We start from the raw sequence: 14,145 nt of genomic DNA, 5'->3' as shown, positions 1-14,145 counted from the left end.
GCAGGGACCAGGAAAGAGATTCAGTTTGTAGTCAGCTTGTCTGTACGCTTGTGGAACAAGTTGTGGCTGGAGAAAATTCCACTTGTGTTTAACTTTTCCTTTTGCGTCATTATTTTCTCAAGTGACGGCCCGCTGCGATGCTGGCAGATCCTCAGAACCATATATTCATGATATTGGTTAGATAAGGTACATAATAAAGTCATGTGAAACTGCGTCCATCATCAAACCCTGCAAAAACCGTTAAACCTGCAAGAAATATGAATGCCACCCGTTACCTCGTCTGGTTTCTCCCTAATTGTACAGCACTTTTTGTGCGAAATTGGCAACTGCAACAAGAGTCGCAAGGAGTTGAGAAATTAAGCGATCTACTAAGAGAGAGAGCCAAGGCAACAGCTAAACAGGAAGGCCCTAAAACGAAAATTAACAAATTAAAGCATTGTTTGTAAAATATTTATGGATCAGCATCTTTTTATTTAAAGAAGAAGTAGAGGAAAACACCACCAGAACTGGAGAATGATTCCATGTGTTTTGAATGACGCTTCTACAGTTATCAGTCGAGCTGCCTGACGAAGACACTTATCGGCTATACTTATGTGGGTGTTTTTCTAACCTTCCACAGTGGGTGCAGTATGGCTAGAACCGCAGCATCCTGTGCTATACGTGGTTGTACGAGACTGGCAGAGATGCATCGTTACGCAACTTCGTAAATAACAATATGAGTTGGCTTTGGGATTTAACTTAAACAATGGATCCAAAAGCACTGTAATTGCTCCACAAATATACATTTCTCTACAATTCCTTCAGAGCTAATTCCGAAAAATGCAGCTAGAAATCTTCATTATACAGTTTCGTTTGTTTATTTGGTCCTGGAAGTGTTCTTCCTGTGCTTCTTTCCAGTGCGAGTCCAAGTGATGTGGTTCGTTGTTTTCCAAGTAAAGGAGAGGTGTATCGCACAGGCGTACCTGTGAGATACACCTTATTTCATTTCTTTTTTGCGGGTTTGCGCGTCTTTATGATGAACGGTGGGCATTATTCACATTTGCACTAGTAAAGATACACCCACTTTCATTTGCATATAAAAGTTACCTTGTGCTGCTCCCCCCCCTTCCCCGAAAAATACAATCCTGGGTATGTGCCTGGAATACACACTGTGTCCCGTGACAATTGCACCTTCCCCCTCTTGATATGCTTCATCGCGTAACAGTACTATATTGAGACGAAGCTGACTGTCGGAGAGTGGCATTATGCAACGCAACATGCTTTCCGAGTTTCAAAGCCACTGACGAGGTTTACAAAGGCGGAGTCAGCACCATTGCTTTGAATTATTTCAATGAAAAACATGGCACCATACAGCAAGAAGCTTGGTAGCGAACATCGAAGCAGGGAGGCCTAGCGTTGCCACATTGGTGACTATGAGTGCCAGCGGATCAGTGTGGGAGAGCGCCTGTTCGAGGTGGCGAGATAATTAAAATGGCGGTGGTGGTGGCTTTGAAAATGCTTTTTCGGACCTGCAGTCATGTCAAAAAGTCCAGCAAATCAGAAGGCGAAGGGCTTTGAAGTCCGAAATTTCAGACGTTCTTATACAATGACACCATGGGGTACGTGGCCGTGTCGCGAAAGCGCTCAAATTATCGGGCATGTCCGAACCCTCAGGCTTCCAGAAAATCGGTCGTTGATTTTATGGTGAACTCAAATCATTTTTGAAATTTTAATGAGAATCTACAAGTTTTACAGAGTAGCTTTGGCTGTTGACAATGGACAACAGCCAAAGGTGCTGTTGACTCATTGGACAATTTGCACATAGTTTGATGTTGAAACCTCTACTGCTTTAAAACTACTTGTTCACCAAGTTCAATACCTTCTTGACACCCTTATATCACTGACTTAGCTAAAAATGTACTAATATTCTTGTCAAAGAGTATACATTTTTGTCAGATTCACTGTAGTGCTTCGTCACCAGCCCTCTCTATAACAAGCTACCTGCTGTAGTGCTCTACTGCTGCTGCTGAACACAACGTCGCGGGTTCAATTTCCAACCTCATTTTGAAGGGGACAAAATGTAAAAATATTTGTGTGCTAGGGCCCCAGGTGGACAAAATTAATTGGGAAACCTGGCGTCTCTTGTAATCGCAGTGTCACTATGGGACACCATGATTCAACCGTCAAGAGCAGGGTTACTTTGGCATTGCGCTGATAAGCTGCGGGATCAAACCTTGGCAGCGGCAGCTGCATTTAGATGGGGCTGAAATGTAAATAACCGTGCAATGGATGCCCGTTAGAGGACCCCAGATGGTCAAAATTAATTGGGAAACCTGGCGTCTCTTGTAATCGCAGTGTCACTATGGGACACCATGATTCAACCGTCAGGAGCAGGGTTACTTTGGCATTGCGCTGATAAGCTGCGAGATCAAACCTTGGCAGCGGCGGCTGCATTTAGATGGGGGTGAAATGTAAATAACCATGCAATGGATGCCCGTTAAGAGGACCCCAGATGGTGAAAATTAATTGGGAAACCTGGCGTCTCTTGTAATCGCAGTGTCACTATGGGACACCATGATTCAACCGTCAAGAGCAGGGTTACTTTGGCATTGCGCTGATAAGCTGCGGGATCAAACCTTGGCAGTGGCGGCTGCATTTAGATGGGGGTGAAATGTAAATAACCGTGCAATGGATGCCCGTTAGAGGACCCCAGATGGTCAAAACTAACCCGGAGACTCCTACTACGATGCCTCATAAACATATTTTTGGTTTTGCCACGTAAAACCACAGAATTTTTAGCCCCTAGCGAGCTTGAACATGACAGTGCAATGGCTTTCTTCAAAATTTGAAGATTTTGAAAGTTTTCCACAAGAGACTGCGTTTTTGAGAATATTTCTCTGTGACATAGGTTTTAGGTCACCCCAGTGATGATAAAATTGCAGACAGACAGGAAAAAAGGTTTGTCCAAAAGTAATTCACAAGGATGAACTTTGATAAGGTTTTTTAGAAAGAAACCGGATATGAGTCTAGGACATGATTTGGCATGGGATGACTTATCAAAGGAACAACTATGACAGTAAATAAGTTGACCGGCCAAGTTTTGTACAGCGCGATTCTTGATCACACGTTGGCAGGATTACTGCTGCACAAATTCGGTGCTGTCAAGGGATAGCACCTGCCTCAAGAATGGCGTAGTCCCGTGGCCCAGAGGTGTGCAGCAATGTTCCACTGGGTTGCAGAGTGCGCAGCATCACTGAGAAGGAGAGGCGCCGATCCAGCGGTTGTGACAGCACATAGTGTGCATAGCTCTGGCCACCGAAGGAGATGGGCCGTTTCTCTGCATGAGAGACACCACAACTTGGCAAATAAGGCATTGAAAGCGCTAAGTCAAGAGCACCCTCGCAAGATTATGGTTCACAAAATAGCACTGTGTTTTGAACCACAGCATCCTGCATCTACCTAATGCTGCATATATGTGCCATAGGCACTAGGCAGTCATGGTCGCCGGCAGTGTGCTTGAGAACAGCGCCACTAATGGCAGAAGTAAGAGCCACAGCAAGTGATGCAGATGATGGGGCAAAGATGCAGAATGCACACATGGTGCTTCCAGTGATATTACACTGCAGTTTCAAGGACATGGTGATCTGGAAAATGCACTTTCGTGCATCTACTGTTGAGAAAGGCTTGCATGAGGCCGGTCACTTTAATGATGTAAGCTAGTACTATAAAGGAGACAATGAGTGCAAATTATTTACGCAGCAAAGGCACCCCTCAAAAAAAGCTCGCAATCGCTACTCCTCCAGCAGTTTATCTTGTTTTTCTGCACACATTAACGCAGCTGTGTACTTAATGCATGTAGATTAGTGAAGCAACACAAAATCAAAGACAAAGAAGGACATATATGTCTCCCTTCTTTGTGTTTCTTGTGCTCCTTCACCAATCACACATGCATGTAGATGTTTCCTATCTCTGTTCGTTTATATTTATTTTATTTTTCAATGCTTTTCCAATCTTAGAGGGCAATTGTAACGAAATTTCACTTGGGCTAAATTGACTATAAATGCCTAGTGTATAGTCTAAAAGTAATCTTCGCAAAGCCGCAGGGCTGGTAACTGCCTAATTTTGTTATTAGCAAGTATTAACTAGCGCCTATGCAGACGACACGTGCACCTAGCGGCAAAGCGGTAGCGATGCGAATATGGCAAGTATTGAAGAACCATACACAACTACTCATCTCTCAGTTGAGCCATGTTGCACCTGGCTGCTCGCTCATCATTTGCGAGTTGACGGGCGCGTCTCTTTTGGCATGCGTTCTCTCTGTTGTGCTCGTGATTTGAGCTGTTACAACAATACCGACGCGTTGTGTGGCCATCAGGTGCTCAAATATGTACTCGAGCATGAGCAATGGCTGTACAGTAGACAACGCTGAGTAGGGGAAGGCCTACGACACCTTTCCTGTCCCAACTCTCAGAGTGAAATTGTGTACCGCGGCGCAGCAGGCAAGTGCGACACAGACCAGCTGATGCTCACAAAGCATGTAAACTGCAGTTGATGAAGCTGCACAAGCTACATATAAACAGCACAGTCACTTACCCATCAAGATTTGCTTGGCAAACGCTACAATGCCACATGAAAACCAAAAGTAACGTTCAAAGTTAAAATCATCATCATCATCATCATCATCATCATCATCATCATCAGCCTGGTTACGCCCACTGCAGGGCAAAGGCCTCTCCCATACTTCTCCAACAACCCCGGTCATGTACTAATTGTGGCCATGCCGTCCCTGCAAACTTCTTAATCTCATCCGCCCACCTAACTTTCTGCCGCCCCCTGCTATGCTTCCCTTCCCTTGGGATCCAGTCCATAACCCTTAATGACCATCGGTTATCTTCCCTCCTCATTACATGTCCTGCCCATGCCCATTTCTTTTTCTTGATTTCAACTAAGATGTCATTAACTCGCGTTTGTTCCCTCACCCAATCTGCTCTTTTCTTATCCCTTAACGTTACACCTATCATTTTTCTTTCCATAGCTCGTTGCGTCGTCCTCAATTTGAGTAGAACCCTTTTCGTAAACCTCCAGGTTTCTGCCCCGTAGGTGAGTACTGGTAAGACACAGCTATTATATACTTTTCTCTTGAGGGATAATGGCAATCTGCTGTTCATGATCTGAGAATGCCTGCCAAACGCACCCCAGCCCATTCTTATTCTTCTCATTATTTCCGTCTCATGATCCGGATCTGCCGTCACTACCTGCCCTAAGTAGATGTATTCTCTTACGACTTCCAGTGCCTCGCTGCCTATTGTAAATTGCTGTTCTCTTCCAAGACTGTTAAGCATTACTTTAGTTTTCTGCAGATTAATTTTTAGACCCACTCTTCTGCTTTGCCTCTCCAGGTAAGTGAGCATGCATTGCAATTGGTCCCCTGAGTTACTAAGCAAGGCAATATCATCATCGAATCGCAAGTTACTAAGGTATTCTCCATTAACTTTTATCCCCAATTCTTCCCAATCCAGGTCTCTGAATACCTCCTGTAAACAGGCTGTGAATAGCATTGGAGATATCGTATCTCCCTGCCTGACGCCTTTCTTTATTGGGATTTTGTTGCTTGCTTTATGGAGGACTACGGTGGCTGTGGAGCCGCTATAGATATCTTTCAGTATTTTTACATACGGCTCGTCTACACCCTGATTCCGCAATGCCTCCATGACTGCTGAGGTTTTATCAGAATCAAAGGGCCATATTCTTGAGCGATTTTTTGTGGTAGAGCATCATCTTCAAGATATTTGTGTGTCTCTACATTGAATGCGTTGAAGTAGACGAATGAAATCCTTTCTGACACAGTGCCAGAAACGAGCGGGAACTGCATGCTGCATTTGTCATGAAGGAGAACACGACACGGTGGCTATGATGTAGATGCAGCGGCAAGCTATGCAGGAATCCAATGCCGCCAGAGCGAAACAGGCAAAGCTTTATCATGGCCGCAGTCTGGCCTGTCTGGCCGTCAGCTTACGCACACTTAGCACCGAGCCCCTCTAGCCCGGGCATGCCAAGCCTCAACTACTTGTAATCCTTTACTGCATATGGTGGTAGCTGCCTGACCGGTCTGGTTGGTTGACGAGTTCGGCACTTCCAGCTTGCCAGGCAGCAGCTGGGGAAGTCGGATACGTCATGCCGGAGACACTAAGATAGCTAAAATTTTTCTCTGCACATTAAGCGTGACCTGCAGCAGTGCCACGATCAATTGTTGCCACAGCACTAGCAGACAAGTGCACAAGGGAACGCTTCTTTGTTTGTGGAAGGCGCAAGTGCAACACGCTTACTTCAGTGAACCTAAAAACCTGAACAGCATGCTGCTGGTCAGCCAAGCTAGTATGCGATGTAGCCTATTCCAGCTGCTCCGGCATGTGATAGGACATGTTCTATTCCCGCATCAGACACACTAGACTGTAGAGCGTCCAATTTTCACCAATGTAGGATAACTGTACCACATGTGGATTGCGTCCGAGTTAAGCCGGACTATACTGCACCTTTAGCTTGGCCACCCCAATGCGCTCTTCTTTGAGTGAAGGCAGAATGCATCGAGGCCCTGCTGTTGAATGTAAACAGACAAACAGAGAAAACCAGGTGGGCTTAGAGAATACTTTGCATTAAAAGCACTTCACAGGGGCGCAATGGCGATGTCACAGCACATGGAAGAGCTAACAAAGTATACTAGCTCTGTCGCTAGCAGACATGCGAGACCTGTTTGCTGATACACCGGAATCTAATACAAGCAAGGAAGCAGAAAGCACGGGCGCAGGTTCTCCAGTGTACGTCACTTCCACTGGGCAGTAATGGTGGCATTTCTTTTTTCAGTTGCGGTGTGAAAAACAAAGATTTCTGCGAGCACCTTGTGATGAATTGACCTGTATTTAAAGTGTAAGATTTTGCACAGAGACTGCTACATGTCTAAATTATCTGGGCTTCTTAGGCGGTCGAAAATTTCATTGCAGTTCGCCTTTAATGTGTTAGCAACTGTGGGGATGCGCGACTCACACGTCCCCTGATATCTTGTTTTCCCGCATAGCTCCCGCCTCCTGCAGTGTGGCTTCGCCGCGTGGCCTGGCACCCGCGGCGGTCGGAGTGGTTGAAGCGCAGTGCGAGAGATAGCGCGAGTGTTGCGCTGCTGAGCCACCTCATGGCGGGGTTACTTGGGTGCGGGAAAGACAAGGCGCTTTCTCTTTGGCTGCGGGTCGGCGAATGCCGCGGACGTCCCATGCGTGCACCGATCCATGCTTCTGCGAGACCGTCTCGCGTGGCCTCCTTCGAACGCACCACCGTTCGCGTGACCGTACGTGCGAACAACCAGGCATTGGGTTCCAACATGGGGCGAACATATTCGCTCGCAATCCAGTCGCGGTGAGTCGGACTTCTAGATTTGTCGCGCGCCCATGATCGGCACGTTTTGTGGATAGCAACTCGGCTAGCAGGCATTGATCTATTAAAAGTGCAATAAATGCCCTTGTGATTGTTTGCACTACTGTGTTGTCGTTCCTTTGTCCCAAGAGCACGGGAGGAGAACCCCACACAACTAATCTTCTCTTTAGATTTGTAGGGATGCTGGATGCTCACGTGTCCCGTAATGTTGTTTTCCCATATGGCTCTCGCATTCCCTGTAGTCTGGCTTCTCTACGTAGCCAAGTGCCAGCGGCGGACGGTGTGGTTGCAGCTTATTACGAGAAATGGCACGAGTGTTGCCACTGCTAATGCCACCTACCAGAGGGGCTACTGGGGCACAAAAGGGAGTAGTCTCCCTCGCGGGCTTGGGTTGGGTGAGTGGTGCGAACGGTTTGCAAACTCGCGTTGCAAAAGCCTTATGAGCAACACACCGGAATAGTCGAGCATAACTGTTCGAACTTGCCACCGTTTGCATGACTGTTGTGTGGTCTTCGGGTCCCAGGAGTACCGACCACCACTGCGGCTTCAAGCTTAGCGAGCCACAGGGCCAGGTCAGCCGTCGCTTCTAGTGCGTCACTGTGCACGCACTCAGGCTGCAAGGGACTACCAAGCGACGCATGCAAGAACACAGTCCGAGTTAATGGTAACTGTTTATTGTCTCCAGCGGCACCCAACACAGCACAAACGCCCGGTCCTGGGATGGCGCGAGAGCAAAAGGGGTCCTGCGCCAAGGGTGAAAATACAAACACTGGAGCTCCCATATAGCATATAGTCGCTGCGAGAGCACAGGTTCAAGCCGGGACACACTGCTAGAAAAGTTCCTGGCGGCTATGCTACTTGCTCTCGCAATAACCAATGGGCCAACTCGTGGGAGATCAGCCAATCTGGTACGATCTCATGCGAGCACTAGGCACTCATCACAAAGGTGTCGGCGGACAAGAGGAAGCATGTACATACCCAGTGATGTTTCGGAATAAAGAGAGACACGCACCCAGCTGTTGGCAGCTGAACGTGGCCGTGCCATGACATCAGCACCCTGTCCTCACCGCAAACCATCAACCGGTTTTGAGTGGGAATGGGGCGAGGCATATATGGACCCACACAATGGTGCCAGTGAATTCCTCAATCCCCAAACTGTACACGAGAACGATTAGGCGTTGTTGTCCAGCATGGGGGCGAACATATTTGTTCACGATTTGGTCACAGCGAGTCGGACTTCCTCAATTTGTTGTGCGCGCATCCGCATATTCTACTTCTACTGGCAATAATTTGGCTGGCTAGATTGATGCATAAAAGGCGCAATAAATGCCCTTGTGATTGTCTGTACAGTCGAACCCGACTATATCGAAACCATTTACATCGAATTATTCTATATATCGAACAATTTATGGACATGGTATATAGTTACAATGAGTATATATAGCAAAAGTTACGCTTACATCAAACAAAAACAGCAGCGACTCCCGATATATAAAACGTCAGGCGGCGGAAAAGTGCCCCCAGAAGTTGGCTTTCCCTCACAGTAGCAGGAAAACCCGGTGGCGCGGCTCTATCCAACCACTCTCCCTACCGTGACCGCGCTGCCTCGTACAAGCCGTCGACAGCCCCTTCAAAAAATGATCCTGGCCTGCCCACACCACTTGCTCAGACAGCCAATCAGAGGATTTGTGCCCTTGTCGTGCAAGACGGCAAAAGTGCAACTTGTCTTGCTGCTTTTCTGGTTCATTGCGTGTGCACCTTGTGGGCGCCTTCTCCCGCAGTGTTGCCGTGATGAAGCGGCAGAATTCGCCTTTCGTCGTGAAGCTCGAAATCATAGATCGGGTCGAATGCTGTGAGAAGTCGGATGTCCCAGCAGCACGCAAGATTCCGAGGAGCCCAATCTTGAAGATTAAGAGGGAAATTAGGGCTAAAGTGGCCAAACTCGCAACCCGGTGCCCGTGGCGCCTGATGCGTACACACAGCCGTGAACAAGTGGTTCATCCAAAATTGCTTCAGCCATGCCGTCTTCCGTGTGCTCGGTGATTACTATAAATTCTGATGAATGCGACAAAGCCGTTGCCGGTGTTGCTAAAGTTTGCAGCGAGCTGTCAGCATTTCCAAACACTGGTGACGAATCAATAGTGGACGAGTTTGAGTGCAAATGATGGTGTCGCGACCATGGGAGAGCCTGAAAACAATGACTACATTGCCGACATCGTACCGAGCACAAGTGAAAGTGGGCACAATGAGGAAAGCAATGACGGTCCTTTGCCCACGTCCTCCGAAGTGATTAGTGCACTCGCACTAGTCCGGTTCTTCTGTGCGAATGCAGAAGGTTGCAGCATCAGCTGCTCCGACTCCTTAGACAATGTGGAGAAGTGCGTGCGTCGCAGGCAGCAAAATTGCCCAAACAGAAGAAAATACAGGACTATTTCGTGCAAAACTAAGCAAGTTTCATCAATAAATTTATTTTATAAATGGTATGTGCTTTTATGACATCAAATTATTTAGCAGGTTTATATCGAATTATGCTTTATATCGAACTGATAGGCGTTTTTTTGCGAGTTCGATATAGCCGAGTTTCACTGTACTACTGTGTTGTCATTCCTTTGTCCCAAGAGCATGTGTGATGCAAGGTTGGTGTCAACATCTAGCACAAACACGTCACTGTATTAACATTCTGCAACTAATGCAGAGCATACAGAGTCGTGCACCAGCCACAGCCATAGCTAGGGAGTACAATGAATAAAAGTATTCCTCAAAGGAAACAGACCGCGCTGTTGAGATGATGGCAAAATAATGATTACAAATCCGCATGTTTGCCTTCATGCCCAAGTTCTGAAGCCGTCACATTTCTGGAGGCGAAGATGCACAATTTACTTGGAACACAAAGCTCTTGCGAATGACCAGACAAGCGCAGAGTACTGTTGTCCTGTACTGTTGTCCTGTACTGAGCATGTACTGTTGTATGTGAAGTATGCACATCCAGGCTTTTCACCATTCGAGCTGGTGAGGCCACTATAGAAGTTGATGAAACTAAATAGCCTAGACAGATTACCTGTGTTGGGATAACTCTTTATGTACCCAAAAATGCAACGTGTTTGTTTGGACTTGTTCCACACAGGGTATTCAGGCAACACAAGATAGCAGAAACAATGGCACAGTCAAGCAACGTAGCTGGTGGCTGCACCCTGCGAGGCTGTACGTCACATACCGTTACATTTAAGCACCACTGCAAAAAGGTGCCAACGGTCTAAACTCATCTGTACTCACTTCCTATTGCCAATTTTTGCAACCCCCACAGTTGTCCCAAGTGAAAGTGCATGATTTTGATGATTTTGTGGTGCCAGCATCTCTGCTGTTTTGCTCTGGTGAACGATTTCACCATCAAACGATAAAATGAAGCAAGGTAAAAACTCAACCGAATTTTAAATGACAAGAACTATCGCCAATGACTGAATTTTTTAATGCCAAAATTTTCTGCAAATGCCTGGAAATTAGAACGTCTTTGCAGTACTGCCACGTACCCTATATATGCCAATGCAAAAAATGCCTTAGATTTCAGATGCTAAAACCAGTGGCCTTCCGATTTTCCAGACTTTTTGCTGTGACCACAGGTTCCAAACCGCATTAGAAAGCGACCACTGCCACAATCTTGATTATCTTGTAGCTCCAGACCAAAGCTCTAACATGCTGATCTCATGGCAGTCACAGTCACTGCAGCTATTTGTGTTTACCCACATGGTGTTTTTAGTGCATGATTGTGAGGTTATTTTGTGCTGTCGTGTGCTTGACAACAGGAAAATGCAGCGAAAAAATTTGGAAAATTTGGAGGACGCTTAAGCTTCGCCTTTAAGAGTGGAACACTATAGCATTCAAAGATCCCTGACTGCTTCTCGCATTTCCCAGCAACGGGAGCGTATGTAACCGTAATGTTTAACGAGAAGCCCGGATGGTGGACACTATGCACAAAGGCGGGCTTTCTGGTAGAAACGTGGCCCTTTGCATGGGCCGCGATGCGGTGGAGGTGAGCACCATTTGGAAGTCTCAAGGAACAAAGCGGCCCGCTCTGTGTCCTCCAGAATATGGATTTTAATTTACCAGGTGTCGATTCGGATGCAATAATTACGGGGCCAGTGGAAAAGCCTAGCGATGATATAAGGTTCGAGCCGACCAGGACACAGGGGCAAAATCAGTCTACACTGGACTTGTTATTTTTGACTAATGGAACATTTAATTACAATGTCGACATTGAGGAAGGCATATCAGATCATAAAACAGTAGTAGCAATTTTAGGTATAGGAAACACGCAATTAGAAAAAAATCCCTCTGTATATGTGTATAATTTTAATCGGGCGGACGACACGTCGGTTATCGACGACTTAGAACATGCTCTTGATAATATGCCGGTTGATAATGACATAAATAGGGTTTGGAGATACTTTGTATCAGTTGTTCGCGCCTGTTTAGAAAAATATGTGCCCAAGAAAATTAAGCGCATAGGAAAATCCAATCCATGGGTAACTATAAAAGTTATTCATTTGAAACGGTGACTGAATAGTGCACGTAGAAGGATGCCAAGGCGATGTGGAGAAATAGCCAGTCTCAGTATGCAAGTTAGAAAAGAATTAAAAGATGCGAAGGCGGCATTTTTTTCAGCAACATTGGTGGATTACTTGCAAAACTCACCTAAAAAATTCTGGAATTACATACCTGGTTCTACGTGTAACATTAATGAAATTAAGGTAGACGGAAATGTCTGCACTAAACCAGCTTTGTTTGCACAGGCTTTTAACAGTATGTTTAACTCTGTATTTACACCTGGCAGCAATAGGCATCCCATAAATGCGAGCAATGGTTTGTTGCTGTGTGAAGATAGAAATGATATTGTAACGTAGATTGAAGATGGAGTCTTACAAAATAGACGCTTGTGTGGGCCAGGAGAAGAACGTGCAGCTCACGCGCTTCATCGTCTTTCATGGCGCCGGCCTTCGAGCGCGCCGTCCCGCGGTGCGGGAGCACCACATCATTGTGTCAATTGCCCCCCCATACGAAAAGCTACCGTCTCGGTCGCGTCAAAAAGTTCTTTCGGTGACAAGAAATAGAGCTCCTCAGGTGCATCTCGGCATTCACGTACGCGCATAGTAGGGTTTCGTGCGCATTACATGAACTTCCACGCGAGGACGACGACGGAGCGAACCAGGGTCAGAATTGCAAGGGACGACTTCATAGGTCACGTCACTGAGGCGGCGTGTAACATTGTAGAGACCAAAATACTGGCGGAGCAATTTTTCCGAGAGTCCACGGCGATGGATGGGTGTCCGGACCCACATGAAGGCGCCGGTATTGTAATGGATGTCGCATCGACCCTGGTTGTATCGAAGGGTGTCGGTATGCTGTTGGCTCCGGATACGATGCCGAGCAAGCTGGCGTGCTTCTTCGGCTCTTTGTACGAATTCTTCCGCGTGTACGCTGGTCGGGCTATAATCAACCAGAGGTACCATGGCATCAAATGTTGACATGACGTGGTGCCCGTATACAAGTTCAAATGGTGCAAACTGTGTAGTCTCCTGTACAGCAGTGTTATACGCGAAGGTCACATAGGGTAAAATCTCATCCCACGTCTTGTGCTCTACGTCGATATACATGGAGAGCATATCAGCCAGCGTTCTGTTCAGACGTTCAGTTAATCCATTGGTTTGAGGGTGGTACGCAGTGCTCTTGCGGTGAGAGCAATGCATCAGCTAGAGAACGTCCTCCATAAGTTTGGCTGTAAATGCTGCACCACGGTCGGTGATGAGAACAGACGGTGCACCATGACGTAGGACAATGTGGCATACAAAGAACTTGGCCACTTCATACGAGTTTGCTTGCGGAATAGCTTCGGTTTCGGCGTACCGGGTTAAGTAGTCGGTAGCGACGACTATCCATTGGTTGCGCGAAGAGGTCACTGGGAATGGCCCAAGTAGATCCATTCCTATTTGTTGGAACTGCGCTTGAGGAGGGTCCACAGGGTGGAGAAAGCCAGCTGGCTTAACTGGTGGTTTCTTGCGGTGCTGACAATCACGGCACGTCTTCACGTACCATTGCACAGAAGAAAAAAGCCAGGGTACGTAATACTTCTGGCGTATCCTTGCTAATGTCTTAGCGAATCCCAGGTGTCCTGCACATGGCTCATCATGGCAGCCTTGCAAAATGTCTTGGCGCAGCGCCAACGACACGACAAGGAGGTACGTATTTGGACCACTTCTGTAGTTTTCCCTGTAAAGGACGTTGTTGTGCAAAGAGTATGATGATAAGCCGCGCACGAGTGACCGAGGTAAGACACCTTCAGCTCCTTGAAGGTGCTCGATCAGCGGCAGCAGCTCAGGGTCAGCGCACTGGTCTCAGGGTCAGCTATCTCTATGGCATCGATAACGGCAACAAATGGCAAGTCATGGTCAGGGTCCGAGAACGTCGTAGGGAGTGGTGCGCCTGACAAACAGTCGGCGTCGCTGTGCTTCCTTCCAGATCGGTAGACAACTGTAATGTCATACTCTTGTAAGCGCAGGCTCCAACGGGCTAGTCTGCCTGAAGGATCTTTGAGGTTGGCAAGCCAGCACAGGGCATGATGATTGCTGACAGCCTTAAAGGGTCTACCGTACAAGTAGGGTCGGAATTTACCAATTGCCCACACAACCACCAAGCATTCTTTTTCAGTGGTGGAGTAGTTTTTCTCAGCCTTGGTGAGACTGCGGCTTGCAT

At 47.0% G+C, this 14,145-nt stretch overlaps 1 protein-coding gene across 2 annotated transcripts in view; it reads right to left on the bottom strand.

The window, feature by feature from the left end:
• The window catches only part of LOC142578574 (fat-like cadherin-related tumor suppressor homolog), a 512,562-nt gene that overhangs the window by 59,087 nt on the left and 439,330 nt on the right, over positions 1-14,145 (bottom strand). For both annotated transcript variants that reach the window (XR_012827230.1, XM_075687953.1), the window contains exon 31: positions 3,159-3,316. Coding sequence is in view for 1 of the 2 variants with exons in the window: in XM_075687953.1 (XP_075544068.1) it covers positions 3,159-3,316 (158 nt within the window). In the remaining variant the exon portion in view is untranslated. The remainder of the gene's footprint in view (positions 1-3,158; positions 3,317-14,145) is intronic.

Source organism: Dermacentor variabilis, chromosome 4 (assembly GCF_050947875.1).
Source record: "Dermacentor variabilis isolate Ectoservices chromosome 4, ASM5094787v1, whole genome shotgun sequence".
Taxonomy (NCBI): Eukaryota; Metazoa; Arthropoda; class Arachnida; order Ixodida; family Ixodidae; genus Dermacentor; species Dermacentor variabilis.
The sequence above is the reverse complement of the archived record's forward strand: the minus strand, read 5'-3'. Positions and strand labels throughout refer to the sequence as shown.